Source organism: Delphinus delphis, chromosome X (genome assembly GCF_949987515.2).
Source record: "Delphinus delphis chromosome X, mDelDel1.2, whole genome shotgun sequence".
NCBI lineage: Eukaryota > Metazoa > Chordata > Mammalia > Artiodactyla > Delphinidae > Delphinus > Delphinus delphis.
The window spans coordinates 112701093-112719768 of NC_082704.1; the positions used below are offsets into that span (position 1 = coordinate 112701093).

Below are 18676 nucleotides of genomic sequence, written 5' to 3' on the forward strand. Positions count from 1 at the left end.
ATGAAATAAGCTTTTGTGCTAATTATTACTTCTTTCTACAGTTGTCCCTCACATTACTGATGCTGTCCAGGAGTGGGTTATGAATCAAGCCATGGTGCCTGTGGATGGTCACAAGGAAGAGCCCCAAATATGTGTTATTGAGGCAAGCACGGAACTTTTCGTTATAATTTTATATCCTTATGGGTTTTTAAGCAGCTGGTCTTCATTCATTCAACAGATATGTGTAGATGGCCTCATGTGTGCTGGACACCGGCCTAGGAGGTGGGATTACAGCAGGGAGCGACATAGATGGCCCCTGCTTTTGTGGTCACAGTCAGTGGGCAAGATTGGCTTAAACTGGGTGATTACTCCTGGGGTGGGCGTGCAGCAGTCTGCAAGTGAGGACTGGTCAGTCACAGAATGCATTCTACTGAGTGCCGTTTGCAAAGTGCTTTGGAAGTAGAGAGAGACCAAGTTAGGCAAGTCCGACTGTAGAGGTGATTTGGAGGTGAGAAGTGAGTATTAGCTGTTTAAAGAAAGAGCTTAGTATTTGAACTTGCCACTTGTTCACTGCTTCCCTTCCTCTCAATGTGCAGAATGAGAATAACATCCATGTACTCCTTATCTAAAGGTCAGTTGACCTAATTGCCAGACGGGACAGCAGAATAATGAACATTTTGGTTCCTAGAGGCAGACTCCCCAAGTTCACATTTCTGCCCTCACCCCCAAGTGGTGTATGGCTTAGTGGTTAAGAGTCTGGAGTCAGACTGCTTGGGTTCATAGCCCAGCTGGTTCACTTACCAGCTGGGTGACCTTGGCCAAGTTTGCTTAACTACTCTGTGCCTCAATTTATTCATCTACCAAGTGGGGATAATGTTTTGAGGATTAAATAAGCCAATACGTTTAGTGCTTAGATTGTGTTGGATCTATACTAAGTGCTCGAAAATTATTAACCATTGTTAAGATGCTTGTATGACTTGGCAAGTTACTTCTCAAAGTGTCAATGTACTCACCTATAACAATATGATAGTGTAATATTGTAATAACAACAAGATAATAATAACAGGGTTGTTGCAAGAATTAAATATAATAATGTAAAAAGCACTTGGCCACGTCTGGCATTTAGGAGGTGCTCAATAAACATGTTAGCTGCTATTATTGTCATCGTTATCAGTGTTTGCAAATAGATATTATGCTACCCACAATATCCATTTCGCTAATAGTAGAGCTGATAATCTTAACGTAAATGTGCTGTACTATCATATATTAATTATATATTTTGCTACTATAATGGTATGGTTGATAAACAATGTAAATGTATAAGTGTGCTATATAAAATTTTCTCTCCCTTTGTATTTCTTCCTTCACAATTTACGAGGAAAGAGAGGATGCCTCCTTTATAATTTTTAAAAATCGGAGTATGACATAAACACAGAAAAGTGCACATATCACAGATGTATAGCTTGGTGAAGTTTTATAAACTGACCATGTCTGCATAACTAGGCTTGCTTCCTTTAAAAAAATTTAATATCTAATACAGTGAATAGTTTGCAAACAAATCGAGGCAATGATAAAGACAAATAGTGTGAGAAAAGAGAAAGGCAGGAAAAGTGTCAGGAGAATAACATCTGATATGAGAACAAAGATGTAAACCGGGGCATAGCTTGACTCTACGGTGAAGGAGACTGGCACGGTCACTCTCTTTATTGATTTTCAGTTTTTAGGACCCATCTCCAGGATGAATCAGAGAAACCTTAAAAGCAGGAATGTGTCATCAACTTTGAAAAGAGGGATCGTGAGGTGGAGGGGGTGGAGGAGTGCTGGAGGGGAAGGGGGGTGGGCAGAACCTCATTTTACACTGCGAGGGTCTACAGATACTGTTAGTATTTGGCTGAAAAAGAAGCAAAAGTATCTCAGGTTAGGAAAGTAACCAGTAGAATTAACAATTGAGATTGGTATCTGGGGATGGGGGTACCAGAGAGCTGCATCCTCATCTGTCACGGCAGGAAGTACACCTACGTTCATTAGAGGGTGTCTGAAATAGCTAAGTTGAGGAAGAGCTGAGATGGATGAGCTTTGGTTTAGAGACATGGAGGTAACTACCAGAAGAAATCCCAACAAAGAAGTTAAAGCGCTTGCCGGGCTTCCCTGGTGGCACAGTGGTTAAGAATCCGCCTGCCAGTGCAGGGGACATGGGTTCGAGCCCTGGTCCGGGAAGATCCCACATGCTGCGGAGCAACTAAGCCCATGCACCACAACTACTGAGCTTGCGCTCTAGAGCCCGCGAGCCACAACTACTGAGCCTGCGAGCCACAACTACTGAAGCCCGCGCACCTAGAGCCCGTGCTCTGCAGCAAGAGAAGCCACCGCAATGAGAAGCCTGCACACTGCAACGAAGAGTAGCCCCCGCTCCCCGCAACTAGAGAAAGCCCACGCGCAGCAACGAAGACCCAACGCAGCCAAAAATAAATAAACAAAGTAAATAAAAAAATAAAGCGCTTGCCTTGGGGAATCAGACTTGGGAGAGGGAAGAGTGGGGCAGGGAACTCTTGCTTTCTGTTGTAAGCTCTGCTGTACAATTTGGTTTTTAACCATGTGCATGCATTATTTTACTTTTTGAAAAAAACTTATTAATGTCAACTTGAAGGTGCCATTTAGCAATTTCAAAATCTTAAAGATCAGCCCGAGACTGATTTTATTCAAGCCCAGCAAAGGGTCGGACAAGCCCTCACACCTTTGGTTTACAGTGGTTATTTGTTGCAGAGTACCACTTTGTCCAATATGGTAGCCACTCTCCACATGGGGCTGTTGAGCATGTGAAAGTAGCCCATCCAAACTGAGACGTGCTGTGAGTTTAAAATATAACTGGGTTTCAAAGACTTAGTATGAAGAAAAAAGAATGTAAAGTGCCTCATAATTTAAAAAAAATTGGTGATGTTGAAATGATAATATTTTTGATACACTCTGCTACATAAAATATAGTGTTAAAATTAATTTCTTCACTTTAATTTTGCTTTTTTCCCATTTATTTATTTATTTTTGGCTGTGTTGGGTCTTCGTTGCTGCACGCGGGCTTTCTCCAGTTGCAGCGATTGGGGGCTACTCTTCGTTGCGGTGCGCGGGCTTCTCATTGCGGTGGCTTCTCTTGTTGTGGAGCACAGGCTCTTGGCGCAGAGCGCGGGCTCTTGGCGGGTGGGCTTCAGTAGTTGTGGCACGTGGGCTCAGTAGTTGTGGCTCACGGGCTCTAGAGCACAGGCTCAGTAGTTGTGGCGCACAGGCTTACTTGCTGCGCGGCATGTGGGATCTTCCCAGACCAGGGCCTGAACCTGTGTCCCCTTAATTGGCGGGTGGATTCTTTTTTTTTTAATTTTAATTTTTTATTTTTTAACATCTTTATTGGCGTATAATTGCTTTACAGTGGCATGTTAGTTTCTGCTTTATAACAAAGTGAATCAGCTATACATATACATATATCCCCATATCTCCTCCCTCTTGCGTCTCCCTCCCACCCTCGCTATCCCACCCCTCTAGGTGGTCACAGAGCACTGAGCTGATCTCCCCGTGCTAAGCGGCTGCTTCCCACTAGCTATCTATTTTACATTTCGTAGTGTATATATGTCCATGCCACTCTCTCACTTCATCCCAGCTTACCCTTCCCCCACCCCGTGTCCTCAAGTCCATTCTCTACGTCTGCATCTTCATTCCTGTCCTGCCCCTAGGTTCTTCATAACCATTGTTTTTTAATTCCATGTATATGTGTTAGCATACGGTATTTGTTTTTCTCTTTCTGACTTACTTCACTCCGTGTGACAGACTCTGGGTCCATCCACCTCACTACAAATAGTTCAATTTCGTTTCTTTTTATGGCTGAGTAATATTCCATTGTACATATGTGCCACATCTTCTTTATCCATTCGTCTGTCGATGGACACTTAGGTTGCTTCCATGTCCTGGCTGTTGTAAATAGAGCTGTAATGAACGTTGTGGTACATGACTCTTTTTGAATTATGGTTTTCTCAGGGTATATGCCCAGTAGTGGGATTCCTGGGTCATATGGTAGTTCAATTTTAGATTTTTAAGGAACCTCCATACTGTTCTCCATAGTGGCTGTATCAATTTGCATTCCCACCAAGAGTGCAAGAGGGTTCCCTTTTCTTCACACCCTCTCCAGCATTTATTATGTGTAGATTTTTTGATGATGGCCATTCTGACTGGTGTGAGGTGATACCTCATTGTAGTTTTGATTTGCATTTCTCTAATGATTAGTGATGTTGAGCATACTTTCGTGTATTTGTTGGCAATCTGTATATCTTCTTTCTTTTTTTAATCTGTATATCTTCTTTGGAGAAATGTCTATTTAGGTCTTCTGCCCATTTTTGGATTGGGTTGTTTGTTTTTTTGATATTGAGCTGCATGAGCTGCTTGTAAATTTTGGAGATTAATCCTTTGTCAGTTGCTTCATTTGCAAATATCTCCTCCTATTCTGAGGGTTGTCTTTTCCTCTTGTTTATGGTTTCCTTTGCTGTGCCAAAGCTTTGAAGTTTCATTAGGTCCCATTTGTTTATTTTTGTTTTTCTTTCCATTTCTCTAGGAGGTGGGTCAAAAAGGATCTTGCTGTGATTTATGTCATAGAATCTTCTGCCTGTGTTTTCCTCTAAGAGTTTTATAGTGTCTGGCAGGTGGATTCTTAACCACTGCCACCAGGGAAGTCCCTATATTGTGAATTGATGAGCATCATAAATTTCGTCAACATCCATCATCTCACATAGTTACAAAATGTTTTTTTTCTTGTGATGAGAACTTTTAAGATTTACTCTCTCAGCAACTTTCAGAGAAGATTCCTTTCCTTAAAGGCAAAATGGACATTGCACATCCCATAAATTTGTTTGACTGCTGCTTCAGCTTTGGTTTGGATAGATCTTAACATGTCGTTATGGGTGATATTTTCCCTGTTGTGCGAGGAAAGAATTAACTTAGGGCTACTCTAGGAATAACACTGAAAGTTTCTGATCACAATGACGATAATGGTGAACCAGAGGAGAAATGGGACTTTCCAAATTGGCAGAGAGGGTGCAGTGGGGGTGGAAGCAGGTAACGTTTAAAGCTTTTGCTTCCTTTTCCGGATTCCCTGCTTACTCCCAGAATAGCCCCCATCAAAAACCAGAAAATGCGTCCTTATGGTTTAGATTAAGTGTAGACCTCTTTTTTTCCTACATATTTTCCCCCCATTGGATTCTGGTGTATTATAGTTAGTGAGCACTTACACCCCTCACCCCCTGCCAGTTTCCTGATTTCATGTTTTATTTCTTGGATTTTCATAATTAAGTTTGTCATTCATTTACAGAATGATCATACATTTCTATCTGTTCCGTAGCCAGGAGAATTGAATTTTAATTATGTTTTGTTATCTTAGTTAAAGTTAGTAAAGAATAATTTCTTCTGTAGCAATGAAATCCTCAGACTTCTTAGTTTGATTCTGTTGTAATTATGGTAACAGGTACTAGAACGCTGTGACCTAGGGCTTATATTGAATTTCAAGACCGTTCTGTCCTGTCCTGACCACTAACCTAAACTCCCAGTGCTGTGTGCAGGGCTCTGGACTTGTGCTGGAGGTACGGAAGGCAAGTTCCTGCCCTCATGGGCCTTACAGCCCAGTGGGGTAGAGAGGAGACAAGGACTCAAATAAAATAATGGCACCTTGTGCTGTGTTACTAGGAAGGGGAGAGACAGGGTGCTTTAGGTGGGTGGTCAGGGTTGGGCTCTCTGGGGGGGACACAGCTCCCCGGGTGGGTTGGAGGGCCTAAGGGGCAGGAAGGAAGACCGTAAGCCATCCGAGGACCTAAAAGGCCAGTGGGGCTGGAGCACAGAGGTGGAGGCTGGGGGAGTAGGGGGATGGAAGGGGGCAGGTGGGAGTGGGGCATGAGATGAGATTAGAGATATGTTTCAGGGTCAGATCATGTAGGGCCTTTTGTTGGCTGCCTAAAGGAGTTTAGATTTTATTTTTAGTCAAGCAGTGAGCTGCTGAAGGTTATAAGCATGGGAGAGATGTATTCTGAGTTTTAAAAGATCACTCTGCTGCTGTATGACAGATGGTTGGTAGGACAGGAGAGGGTGGAAGCTGGGAGGCCATTAAAATTGGGGGCAGCCAACTTTTTCTGTGAAGGGCCAGATAGTAAATGTGTTTGGTTTTGCAGGTCAGAGAGTCTCTGTCACAGCTACTCCACTCTGCCATTGCAGTGCCCAAGCAGCCTTAGGTGACGTGTGGGTGGGCGCGGCCGTGTGCCAGCATAGCTTCATGTGTGAAAATAGACAGCAGGCCCTCTTAGCCACCGCAGGCTTAGACGATTGCCGTAATCCCTGCAAAAGATGGTGCTGGCTTGGGCGTCTGGGGTGGTAGTGGTGGAAATAGCAGTGGAGAGATTTTCAAGAATGTTTTGGAGGTACAGCTCACTGGACAGGGTTGGGTAAGGAAAAGGTGGGAATGGAGGATGATTTCCAGACCTGTAGCTTGAACCCGTTAGTGGTAGGAGATGCTGTTGCTGAGATGAGGGAGAAGCCCGCAGACAAACAGGCCCAGGGCTGTGGGGACCAGGGGTTCAGTTTGGGCCATGGTAAGTTTGAATACTTACTGATCCATCCAAGATGTCACGGACAAGTTGGCTTCAAAGCCCAGCGGCGCTGGGAGGAGAGGTCCGGGCTGCAAGTAGATTTTGGACCCAGTCGAGTAGCCGAAGCCGGGGAAGGTGGTGGATCCTGGGCCTGGGCCCACCGTGATCTCTTCCTCCTCAGCATCCCGATCATTCCACTTCGTGCTCAAGTTTTGCTCTTGCTTTATTGTTCTTTAGCTCTGCCTTATTCTCCTCGCTAAACTCCGAGCTCCTCAGGAGCAGGCTGTCTTAAGTTCTTCCCAGCAGCTCATTTAAAGTGTTGAGCCCGTAGTAGATGCTCAAATGCTAAAGAATTAATTTAAAAATCTGGGTGATAATCTTTAAGTATTTAAATATGGTGAGGATGAATGCGTTAAGGTGAAATTTTATCCTTGTCTAAAGTAAAATGCTTAAGTAACTTTATTGGAAGTACAATGTAAATTAAGTTAACATTTGTCAAAGGATTACACTGTCAGGAATATTCTCGGGGCTTTTGGTACTACTTCTTTCAGAGAGACAGCATGTTTTAGTACAAGTGATTTAATTCTGGTAGTACCGCCATTACAAGGAGACTGTTGAGCTGCATACAGGTGTGTGTGTGTGTGTGTGTGTGTGTGTGTGTGTGTGTGTGTGTTGGTTGTGTGTGTGTGTTCATGAAGAGAGAGAGAGAGAGAGAGAGAGAGACAGAGACAGAGACAGAGAGAGAGACAGAGAGAGGGAGAATGCTAACTGTTTCACACCGGGCAGAACCAGATGGCTCTCCCTTTTCTCATATTGTCACCGGATTTCAATTCTCCCTTCCAACGGGACCACTGGTAGAAACTAACTGATCTCACTCCTCTGTGGTGTATATTCTGGATCTTTTTATCTGCTTAGGAATTCCCTTCTCTTTTCTTAAAGTGCTCTTTTTTTTTTAAAACAAACCCTTTTTTTAAAAAAAATTTATTTATTTATTTATTTTTGGCTGCGTTGGGTCTTCGTTGCTGCACGCGGGCTTTTCCCTAGTTGGGGCGAGCGGGGCTACTCTTCATTGCGGTGCGCGGGCTTCTCATTGCGGTGGCTTCTCTTGTTGCGGAGCACGGGCTCTAGGCACGCGGGCTTCAGTGGTTGTGACTCGTGGGCTCTAGAGCACAGGCTCAGTAGTTGTGGCACACGGGCTTAGTTGCTCCGTGGCATGTGGGATCTTCCCAGAGCAGGGCTCGAACCCATGTCCCCTGCCTTGGCAGGCAGATTCTTAACCACTGTGCCACCAGGGAAGTCCCACTCCTTTTCTTTAAAAAAATTTTTTTTCAGTCTTGATGAGGTGAAGCGTTGACAGCCTATTAGTGATCCCCATTTTCGGGGGACTTCAGTTTTCACGCTTAGTGTATTAAGAATTGTTCTGTTAGTCTGTGTACCACGGAAGCTATTTGATCTCTTGTGTCTTTTTTTTCCATTCCCAGCTGGGTGGCACCATTGGAGACATTGAAGGAATGCCATTTGTGGAAGCGTTCAGACAATTCCAGTTTAAAGCAAAAAGAGAGAATTTCTGTAATATCCATGTTAGCCTTGTCCCACAGGTGAGCTTTCCAGATAAGTGTGTAGTCTTCAACTCCTGTAGGTCTTCCTATGATACTCTGTTTATTCCACTTTCTTTTTGTTTTGGCCGCATCGTGTGGCATGTGGGATCTTAGTTCCCTGACCAGGGATTGAACCTGCGCCCCCTGCAGTGAAAGTGCAGAGTCAACCACTGGACTGCCAGGGAAGCCCCCTATTCCAAATTTTAAACCAGGAAGCCATTCATTATCCAGAAGAGCTAGATGTCCAGTGTACTGACAGTGACCCATTTCTTTTCAGCCCAGTGCTACTGGAGAACAGAAAACCAAACCCACACAAAACAGTGTCCGTGCGTTGAGGGGCTTAGGCCTGTCTCCCGATCTGGTGAGTTAAAGAGAGTGGGTAAGTTTCTTGGAATAGGACCTCCATTTCTTAAACTATAACATCATCTAAGTCCTTCCTAGCTCTCAAATGGTTTCTATGACTGAGCTTTTTGTATCTGGGAGCTGCGGAAGGCTTATTCCCTCATCCTCAAGTGTCGCTTCACACATTTCTAAATTGGCCATCTCTTCTTCTCCAGGTCCTCATTTGATTGGCCACACTGACATCTGGGCAAGTGCAATGTCCTGTCATCTGTGTGGTCCCTGGGTCCCTTAGAGGGAGGTGGGACCTGGGAGATTTTCCTATGAGCCTGCTAGGTGGGGCTACCCCTGCTCTTATTTATAGCAGTAATCCAGTTATTGCCAGTAGTCTAGATCAGAGGCTGGCAGGTAAGGGCCTGCAGACCTGCCTCCTGTAAAGGAAGTTGTCCACATTTATCTCTGGCTGCCTTTGCTCATGGCGGTACTGTGAGGAGTCAGGGCAGCAGCTGCACGACCTGCAAAGCCTAAAGTTTTTACCATCTGGCCCTTTAGAGAAAAGTTTGCCAACCCTTGGTCTGGCTCTATTCTTGTAGTTTTAAAGAAGTAACATTTGTGAGCCTCGAGTCTGTTCGCTAGAAATGCCTTGACATTTCCTACCGGTGGATTTGTGTTGAGTTTGGTTACACTTGCTTATATTACTGCTCAGACCAATTTCTAGTAGCCCAGTGGAACGCCCAGGGTGGAGAAATGCCCACTCGGTCAAATCTTCTGGAGCAAAATCAATGTAGCGTCCTCCTGAAAATCAGTGGCGGTGTGAACAGCCCAATTCCTGTCTGCTAACCCCGTGCGTAATCGACTTTGACAGATTGTCTGCCGAAGTTCAACGCCCATCGAAATGGCTGTGAAGGAAAAGATTTCTATGTTTTGTCACGTGAACCCTGAACAGGTTAGTGCTGCTCTTTAGATTCGAATGCCTTGCAGGCGCTTCTGCTGTTGCCAGCATTTCACACCTCTTAAGTTATCGTATTACTTTTCACAACGTTTATAAAAGATTTGGGGGACTCATATGCAACTACGGCTCCCTTGCCCTTAAGTGAACAGTCTTGAGACTCCTGAAATAGATTGTGTGTTTCACTCCTTAAGTTTTAATTGTAGGTACAAAACCAGGTGGGTTGTTTTTTTTAACTCGCAGTCCAACCTCTAGAGAGAGAACCATTTGAAGCCTGCTTATCGTCTCTTTATCTTGTCTTTCCAGGACACTTATGGCTTTTACTTTGATTTCTCTTTTGTACTTGTTACAGCTTAACTCACCCCAAACCACACATTACGGTGACATTCACACTATCACTTCTGATTACATCAGTGACCTCAGCTCAGTTCACTGCTACAAAAACCACTGTGACGTGGGTTCAGGTCCTCTGTTCTGCAGGACTTTCCACCTGGAAGAGCCGAGATGAGGGAGAAGCCCCCAGACAAACAGGCCCAGGGCTGTGGGGACCAGGGGTTCAGTTTGGGCCATGGTAAGTTTGAATACTTACTGATCCATCCAAGATGTCACGGACAAGTTGGCTTCAAAGCCCAGCGGCGCTGGGAGGAGAGGTCCGGGCTGCAAGTAGATTTTGGACCCAGTCGAGTAGCTGAAGCCAGGCTTTTCTTTTCTCTTTCATCTTTTTCTCTTTCATCTGCTTATCTCTGTCTCTTGTTTCCAATAAGGCTCAGGCACAAGGGATTGGAGTTTAAAAAGTGATATGACGTGTGCTCAGGAAAAGGGTGAGGTTTGTCAGAAACCTTTTGTTTTCTTCAGATTAGCTGGGGGTTCTCTGAAGCCTAAAAACCACCTAATCAGATTTCTGAGTCTCAGGAGGCAGGCTGTTGTATTCACTGCCTGATGCTTCAGGGTCAGTGCACAAGTCTGAACCCCTTTGAAAAATGTGATAGCAGGTTTAAAGCACTCTCCTATATCTGTGTGTCGTCAAGCCATTTTGGTTTTGTTCCGTTGTTTTTTGTAAATAGTACTTGGTGTGGGTATCACACACATTTAACCTGGTTTCCGAAATAGAAGGATACAGCTTTTAGAGTTGGGTTGCTGAGAGCTCTGCGAACAGATGATACAGTCCAAACTTTCAACCGTATGGAGTCTCTTTTCTTTTCTTTTTTTTTTGGCCATGCCACATGGCTTGCGGGATCTCAGTTCCCCGACCAGAGATTGAACCTGGGTCACGGCAGTGAAAGTGCCGAGTCCTAACCACTGGACCGCCAGGGAATTCTTGAGTTTATTTTCTTTATAACTATAGATTCTGAAGAATGTTCTATGTCATCAGTCCGCAGGCTAGTCTATTAGCCATTTTTTAGCACACTGCTTTTTTTAAAAACAATTTTTCTTGGAGTCTAGTTGCTTTACAATGTTGTGTTAGGTTCTGCTGTACAGCAAAGTGAATCGGCTGTACATATACATATATCTATCTACTCTTTTTTAGATTCCTTTCCCATATAGGTCATGACAGAGTATGGAGTAGAGTGCCCTGTGCTCTACAGCAGGTTCTTATTAGTTATCTATATTTTATATACAGTAGTATGTATATGTCAATCCCAATCTCCCAATATCCCCCCCCCACTACTCCCCCCCCCACCCAGTAACCATAAGTTTGTTTTCTACCTCTGTCAGCACATTGCTTTTTCTCATATGAGTTAATTCTCCCATTTCTTAGTTCTTGGTGAACTTGCGTTTAGAGCTCTTCTCACCTGGATTGCTGAGGAGGGAATGGAAAGTCACAGGTGTCTCTGTGATGTTCTCTGTTACCATGATATTTGAACAAATGTCTCTGGCTTGGAGGATAAATGAGTAAATAGCTCCACACCTCATGCCTTCCACTTGTGGGAGTTGTGGCTGTCCAGAGGTTTATCAATAATTTTAATTAATAATTGGGATGGAGCCTCATATCAGTGACATCTTGGCACTTTGAATTGTATCAGGGAATGCATGGGTGAGACACAATAGTCTTAAGTATCAAGTTGTCCATGTCCAAACAGCTTAGGAACCCTTGGTTGGATAGCTATGGATTGGGAAAGACTGAACACATAGAGTTGGCAGAACATTTCTTGGCATTTATTTAGGGTGTGGCAGATCCTTAGATGCCTGCCAGTAGCCCTTTGCATGTACCTGAGAGGGTGGTGAAAGCTCGTTAGGGTGTGAAAAACAACCACACCACCTGGCATTTAAAAGAGCCTGTTTCCCCTCACAAGTGTAATTAATTTAAGTGTGTTAATGTGTGCTTCTAAATTTACCCAAATGAAGGGAGCACAGACAAAAGCAACTACAGAGGCAGCAGCAACAACAAATGAGTGAACAAACTTCATACCCACACTTAGAAGACAAGGTGTAGGTATTCATTGCTACTGCCTTAACCTAGGCTTAGAAGATGGTGCCTTGGGCCGTGTGTCTTGGATACTGACATAAAGCATTCATGTTCCAGTACCAAGTCTCTGACACCCCCTGGGGTTCCTGCAGTTCAACTCAGACACTAACTACCTGGAGTGAGCATCAGACTCCGCAGGTCTTTGTAAGACTGCCGTGCACTTCAGACACTCGCCGCAGGTTCCTATTGTCCCAAGCCACCCACACTTCTGCCGGGCTGACTACAAAGTTGAAGCTTCCCATGACCACCTCAAGTTTGAGAATTCTCTAGAATGACTCACACCTCCGGAAAGTGCTATATTTATGATTACTGTTTAATTGTAAAGGGTGCAGGTGAAGAGCCAGATGAAGAGACACGTAGGGCAAGGTCTAGGAGAGTCCCAGGCACAAGAACTTTTATCCCTGTGGAGTCAGGGTGCACCCCCTTCCCGGTACATCTGTCAGTTCACCGGCGAGGATGCTCCCCTGAGTCCTGATGTTCAGCCTTTTGATTGGAGTTTCATTACGTAGGCATGATGGAGTAAATCACTGGTCACCTGATTGAACTCAGTCTCTAGCCCCTGTCCCCTCCGTGGAGGTCAGGTGGCTGAAAGTTCTAGCCTTCTAATGACCTGCTTGGTTTTTCTGGTGACCAACTCCCATCCTGAAGTCATCTAGGGGCCACCCTGAGTCACCTCATTAACTTAACAAAGTTACCCCTATAACTCAGGAAATTTTGAATGTTTTTGAAGCCCTGTGCCAGGAACTACGAACAAAGAATGTGTATATAGGGAAAAACATATATATATATTCTACCATAGCATCCACGGTTCCAGATGTAGAATAATGACTTCAAAGTGTTTTGTAATTAGATCCAAGTCACCTTGTGTTAATTCTGACTCCTGTTTAGGTTGCTGTGTTCCTGGTTTTCTTCTGTCAGTAAAAATAAACTGCTATCTCTCTTGAGTTTTGCCTCATTCCTACGTTCATTTTTGTGGCATACTTGAGTTGTTCCATTAAATATGGTGTTTTATCATCATTGATCAGGTTATATGTATCCACGATGTTCCTTCCACCTACCGAGTACCTGTGCTTTTGGAGGAACAAGGCATCGTTAAATATTTCAAAGAGAGATTGGATCTGCCTATTGGGGATTCTGCAAGCAATTTGCTTTTCAAGTGGAAAAATATGGCTGACAGGTACTGTGAAAGGAATTACTAATGTAAGTTTTCATAATTCTTAGGTTTGGGGGTAGCACTGAGGTGTCCCTTGAAAGGTAACTATGTAGCGTTCCACTTTCCACATGGGTATGTTTGGTTCTGGAAATATCTAAAGCTCTAGCATATTGTTAGGGTGTTTTGCTGTACTCTGAAGATTTCTGGGGCCTTTGATTTTGCTCTACTAAAGCAAAGTGAATTGAAGGCATTTGGATTCCAGCATTTTAAAAAACTTTTGGAAGCATTTATTTATTAGTTTATTATTTCGTTTCTGAATGTTTTAAACAGTTTAAAATGCTACAGGCTTTGTTTTGTTTTGTTTTGCTTATTTTTAAGATTTGGCTAACATTTCTTAAAGAAAATCCTTCTGAATGGGAAGTTTTGGCCATGGCATTGTCGTTCTATCCTGCAGTTATTAACTATCAGTATCGGCATTAAAAACCCCTGATAGGTTTTAGCTTTAAGACAGTCATATTAATTTCAGCAAGGTTTGTCTAATTTGATGTCATATACAGATTAAATCCCCATCACCTGTTTTCTTTTACTAAATGTTGCTGAGGCGTGACTCCATAAAGTCCTGGCTGCTTGACTTCTCCTGCAGCTGAAGTAGAGGCAATAGGCGCAGTAGTTACAAACGAAGGCTCTGGTGTTGCTAAGGAGTAGATCTTAAAAGTTCTTATCACACAAAAAAATTTGTAACTGTGTGCGGTGATAGATGTTAACTAGAATATTGCGGTCATCATTTCGTAATATATAAATATATTGAATCATTAGGTTGTGCATCTGGAACTAATGTAATGTTGTATGTCAGTTATATCTCAATGAAAAAACGTAAGCTCTGGTGTCAGGCACCATAGATTCAGAGCTCAGCTTCTCCTTTCACTAGCTGTTTTTGAGTTTGGGTAGATTACTTAACCTCTCTGGGCTTATTCTCCCATCCATATATAACTGGGGGGATACTGGTACCACGCTGTGGCACTTATGAGAGAAAATACACCAGGCCTTAACATCACATCAGGCACTATTGGTTACTGATGTCGGTAACGATAATTTAAATGATTTGATGATGACAAAAGCACTGACCTTTGGTAGATGACTAGTAGATTGAAAGTTATTTTGCCCTTACACTTTAAAATTTTAAAAGCGTTTTAGAATTTCTGGGGCAAGAAGAATCACGAACAAAGCACATTTTCTGAACTTAGGTGCCCCCATGACTGATGATACAACTAAGCCTCTGTCCTCCAGAATGCTTAAGGAATCAGTCTCTTCGTAGGAATTTTCTGAGTAGCTTGGGGTTGATCCTCTTTAAGCACTAGAAACTTTAATATTTTAACTCTTCGTGTTGGAAGTAGTTCTAAATTTTACTCTATGCCTCTGTGCTTTTTAAAGCCAGTGTTTGGTTTTTGTATTAGTTTCCCGTGTCTGCTGTAATAAGTTACCACAAAATGGGTGGCTTAAACCAATAGAAATTTGTTCTGTCACAGTTGTGGAGGTTAGAAGACCTAAATCAAGGTGTCAGCAGGGTTGGTTCCTTCTGGAACTCTGAGGGAGAATATGTTCCATGCATTTCTCCTGGCTTCTGGGGGCTAGCTTCCTTGGTGTTCCTTGGCTTGTGGGCGCATCACTCCAATCTCTGCCTCTCTTGTCGTATGTCCTTCTCCTTTGTGTCTTCTTCCTTTCTCTTTTATAAGGATGCTTGTCTTTGCAGTTAGGGTCCATTCTAATCCAGGATGATCTCAACTGGAGATCCTTAACTTAATTGCATCTGCAAAGACCCTGCCTGTTTTCCAGATATGGGCACATTCATAGGTTCTGGGGGACATATGTTTTTGGGGGCCACCATTCAGTTCAGGATTCAAGCAAAGGGGATATTGAGCATCAGTCCCTCTGCATCATGTTGGCCGTGATGTTGGTTCATTGGTCATGGCAGTGTGAAGTGTCCATTCTTTAGGCCCTGTCCCCTCAGTACAGCCTGTAGAGAGATACAAGGAGGCACACAGAGGTCAAAGGGACAGTGTTGATCGTGGAGGTCCAGTGCTGCCCAGAGGCCAGGGGTGCCTGGTTGAGCTAGGTGGAAGAACTTGCCTGGGTCCTGAGGTGGGGACAACCCTGCCTCCCTGGGAACCTTCCTGCTGGGGGATGGGCCTACAAAGCCGACCAGCTGACTGCAGTGTCAGCTGCTGTGTCACACCCTGCTGATGGCTGAATGGAGAGCACGAGGGAGGGAGGTGCTTGGCTGGTCCGGGCAGTGAGCCCAGCCTGCAGGGCCAAGAGGGAAAGAGAGCACAGGGGCGTGGGCTCAGTATACCTCCCTGGATGGCGGCTGGACTGACCCAGTGGCCTCCCCTCTCCCCCACTCCCCCCCACCCCGCCCCGGGAAGACCAGCAACGAGTGAGTGGAAGGAGAGTGGGTGCAAGGAGGGACTGGCCATGCTGACTGCAGCCCTGCGTCCCTCCCCTGAGGGACAGGATGTGCCCCCCGACCGCACATCGTCTTGGAATCTTGGCTTGATACCAACTTGCTTTGTTACCTGAGTCCTTTCCCTAGAGCTGGGGCGAAGCACAGGCAGGCAGGCAGGCAGTCTCCACAGCGACATAAAATTAACTGGTAAGTTAGAGGTTTAGCATCTTTCTCTCACGTTCTTCAGTCACCTTCCTAGAAAGTCACCTCTGCTGCCAGTTTTGACTTCTTAGCCCCTCGTGCCTTTTTCTCCTCCCAGCCTGTTTCCATCAGGCTTCTCTTTCACTTTTTGCAGATGTTGTTATAAAGGAGGAATATTCCTCATCCCGGTAACATTTTTGTTCTAAGGTGTTTGGGGAACAGTTTGCTTCAAAGCCCTAAAACATCTTCAGCCCCAAGTGACATTCCTGCATACTTAGTACCAGACCAGGCATTTTTCATGTTCCTTGAACAGATCTCCTGACGAAAGCAACGGTAAAGATTATGTCTCTAATGGTAAAATGTGATTGAGTGTCTCATGTAGAATGGAATTTTCTCATAAAAATGATCTAAGTGGCTTATAGTGTTTTAAATAGTTCTCTCAGCACCATTCTTCAGGAATGCCACAAATAACCTGGCGTTTGTGGGCCAGCTGGGAATGTAACAATTTTTAATGTAGACACTTTGAATGCATTTTCTTATATGGTATCACCTTACAAAGTTAATGTTGGAATGTCTCCTGTTGGCACTGAGAATGCATTTTCTTATACAGTGTCACCTTATAAATGAATTTCAGGACAGCTCATGTTTATGAGATGGGGAGAACTTTTTTTTTATTATTTATTTTTGGTTGCATTGGGGTCTTCGTTGCTGTGCGCAGGCTTTCTCCAGTTGCGGTGAGTGGGGGCTACTCTTCATTGCGGTGCATAGGCTTCTCATTGCAGTGGCTTCTCTTGTTGCGGACCATGGGCTCTAGGCGCGTGGGCTTCAGTAGTTGTGGCACGTGGGCTCAGTAGTTATGGCTCGCGGGCTCTAGAGCACAGGCTCAGTTGTAGCACACAGGCTTTGTTGCTCCGTGAGATGTGGGATCTTCCCGGACCAGGGCTCGAACCCGTGTCCCCTGCGTCGGCAGGCGGATTCTTAACCACTGCCACCAGGGAAGCCTGGGGAGAGCTTTTTTATTTTTAATGCTTTTAACTTTTTCTCTGATATACTCTCCTCAGATTTATATCTTTGCCTGCTTATGTAAGCCAATGTTGGGCTTTCTCATGATTTTCAAATCTCTTGGGGTACAGATTGTTATTCTTTGGGGGTGGGGTGGGGAATTTGAGCCAAGTACACCAAGTTCAAGGCACATCTGCTCCTCAGGTTTTAAAAAGTGCCTCAGGATAAGAACAGTGGCTGTCATTATGCTTGTGATATGATGTTACATGCATATAACCTTTAAGCTTGTTTTCCTTCCCAGGTATGAAAGGTTACAGAAAACGTGTTCCATAGCCCTGGTTGGCAAGTACACCAAGCTCAGGGACTGCTATGCCTCCGTGTTCAAAGCCCTGGAACACTCAGCGTTGGCCATCAACCACAAGTTGAATCTGATGGTGAGCCCCCACCTGGTCTTCTGCATGTTTCAGGCATTCATCGTGAAATCTCGTGTTGCAGAGAGGCAGGTTGTGTTCAAGGAGCCCCAAGTCCACCTCCAGGGTTAATGATTCACCAGGAGGACGCAGAGGACTCAGCATACAGCTGTACTCACGATTATGGCTTATTTCAGTGATAGGATGCAGAGCCAAATCAGCAAAGGAAAAGGCACGTGGGATGAAGTCTGGGGGAAACCAGGTGTAAGCTTCCAACAGCCCTCGTCCAGTGGAGTCACAGAGGACGTGCTTAAATCCCCCAGCAGCGAGCTGCAACAACACAGGTGACGTGCCATCTACCAGGGAAGCTCATTAGAGACTCAGCGCCCAGGGTTTTTACTGGGGGCTGGTCACACAGATGCCCTCAGCCTCCTGAGTGTCAAAATCTCAGACTCCCAGGAGGAAAGCAGGTGTTCACCTTAAATCATGTTGTTTCTTCAAACACTGTAGGCACGCTGAGCCACTCTTACTGGTTCTTGGGAATGGTGGGAACCCTCCCCCAATCCAAGTTTCCAGATGCCAGACAAGGGCCAACCTTGTAAGCAGGCATTTCCAAGGATTTCAGTCTGTTAACTTTTTTTCTGCATACAGGTTTAAGGCACAGTTTTTGAAATTAGGCTTTGCACATTCAGGGGCATATATACTTCATGCTCATTTAACTATTTTGTGTTTGTCTAGTGAGAAAATAATAGAACTTTTTTTCCCCTTTAGCGTGGGAATTGAACCCAGATTTTTTAAATGCCATATTTATATATATTTCCCTTTCTAACTCGGAGGACTGATATCTGGCAAACAGTGATTGTTTGTTTTTCAAACAGTATTATGGGATAGCAGAGGTGGAGTTATATATAGCTTGAGTATATTCTTTGTTAGATACAGAAGTAGTATATGCTCAGTATAGAAAATTGAAGCAAAGCATAATGTAAAATGCAGAAAGTGGAAGATTCTTCCTCAGTGAAATCCCACTTCTCTTGATGTACCTGTCGTTTCCAGTTTGATGCATATCTTTCTAGAGTTTTCTCTCCCTATATAAATGTTTATATTTAATGTTATTCTCTCTGGGTATATCACAGTTTAGGGAGGCCTTATTATCTTGATTTAAATGGTAAAACCTTAATATAATGAGCCAAAAGATACAAGAAATTTAGTAACTTTCAGCTTAGGACCTATCCAGTTTTCTCTCACCTGTTTGTTTTGTGTTTTTTTTTTTTTTTTTTTTTTTTTGTGATACGAGGGCCTCTCACTGCTGTGGCCTCTCCCGTTGCGGAGCACAGGCTCCAGAAGCGCAGGCTCAGCGGCCATGGCTCACGGGCCCAGCCACTCCGCGGCATGTGGGATCCTCCCGGACCGGGGCACAAACCCGTGTCCCCTGCATCGGCAGGCGGACTCTCTACCACTGCGCCACCAGGGAAGCCCCTCTCACCTGTTTGTAGCTTCCTCTCTAATCACTTTTTATTTTTGACTTTC

The 18676-nt window shown here is 44.3% G+C and overlaps 1 protein-coding gene across 3 annotated transcripts in view; it reads left to right on the forward strand.

Annotated features, from left to right (window-relative positions):
* Positions 1–18676, forward strand: part of CTPS2 (CTP synthase 2) — a 110124-nt gene that overhangs the window by 14442 nt on the left and 77006 nt on the right. For all 3 annotated transcript variants that reach the window (XM_060002780.1, XM_060002779.1, XM_060002778.1), the window contains 6 exons: positions 42–142; positions 8069–8185; positions 8463–8546; positions 9390–9470; positions 12966–13117; positions 17041–17173. In XM_060002780.1, coding sequence (XP_059858763.1) covers positions 80–142; positions 8069–8185; positions 8463–8546; positions 9390–9470; positions 12966–13117; positions 17041–17173 — 630 coding nt within the window. In that variant the 5' untranslated portion in view covers positions 42–79. The remainder of the gene's footprint in view (positions 1–41; positions 143–8068; positions 8186–8462; positions 8547–9389; positions 9471–12965; positions 13118–17040; positions 17174–18676) is intronic.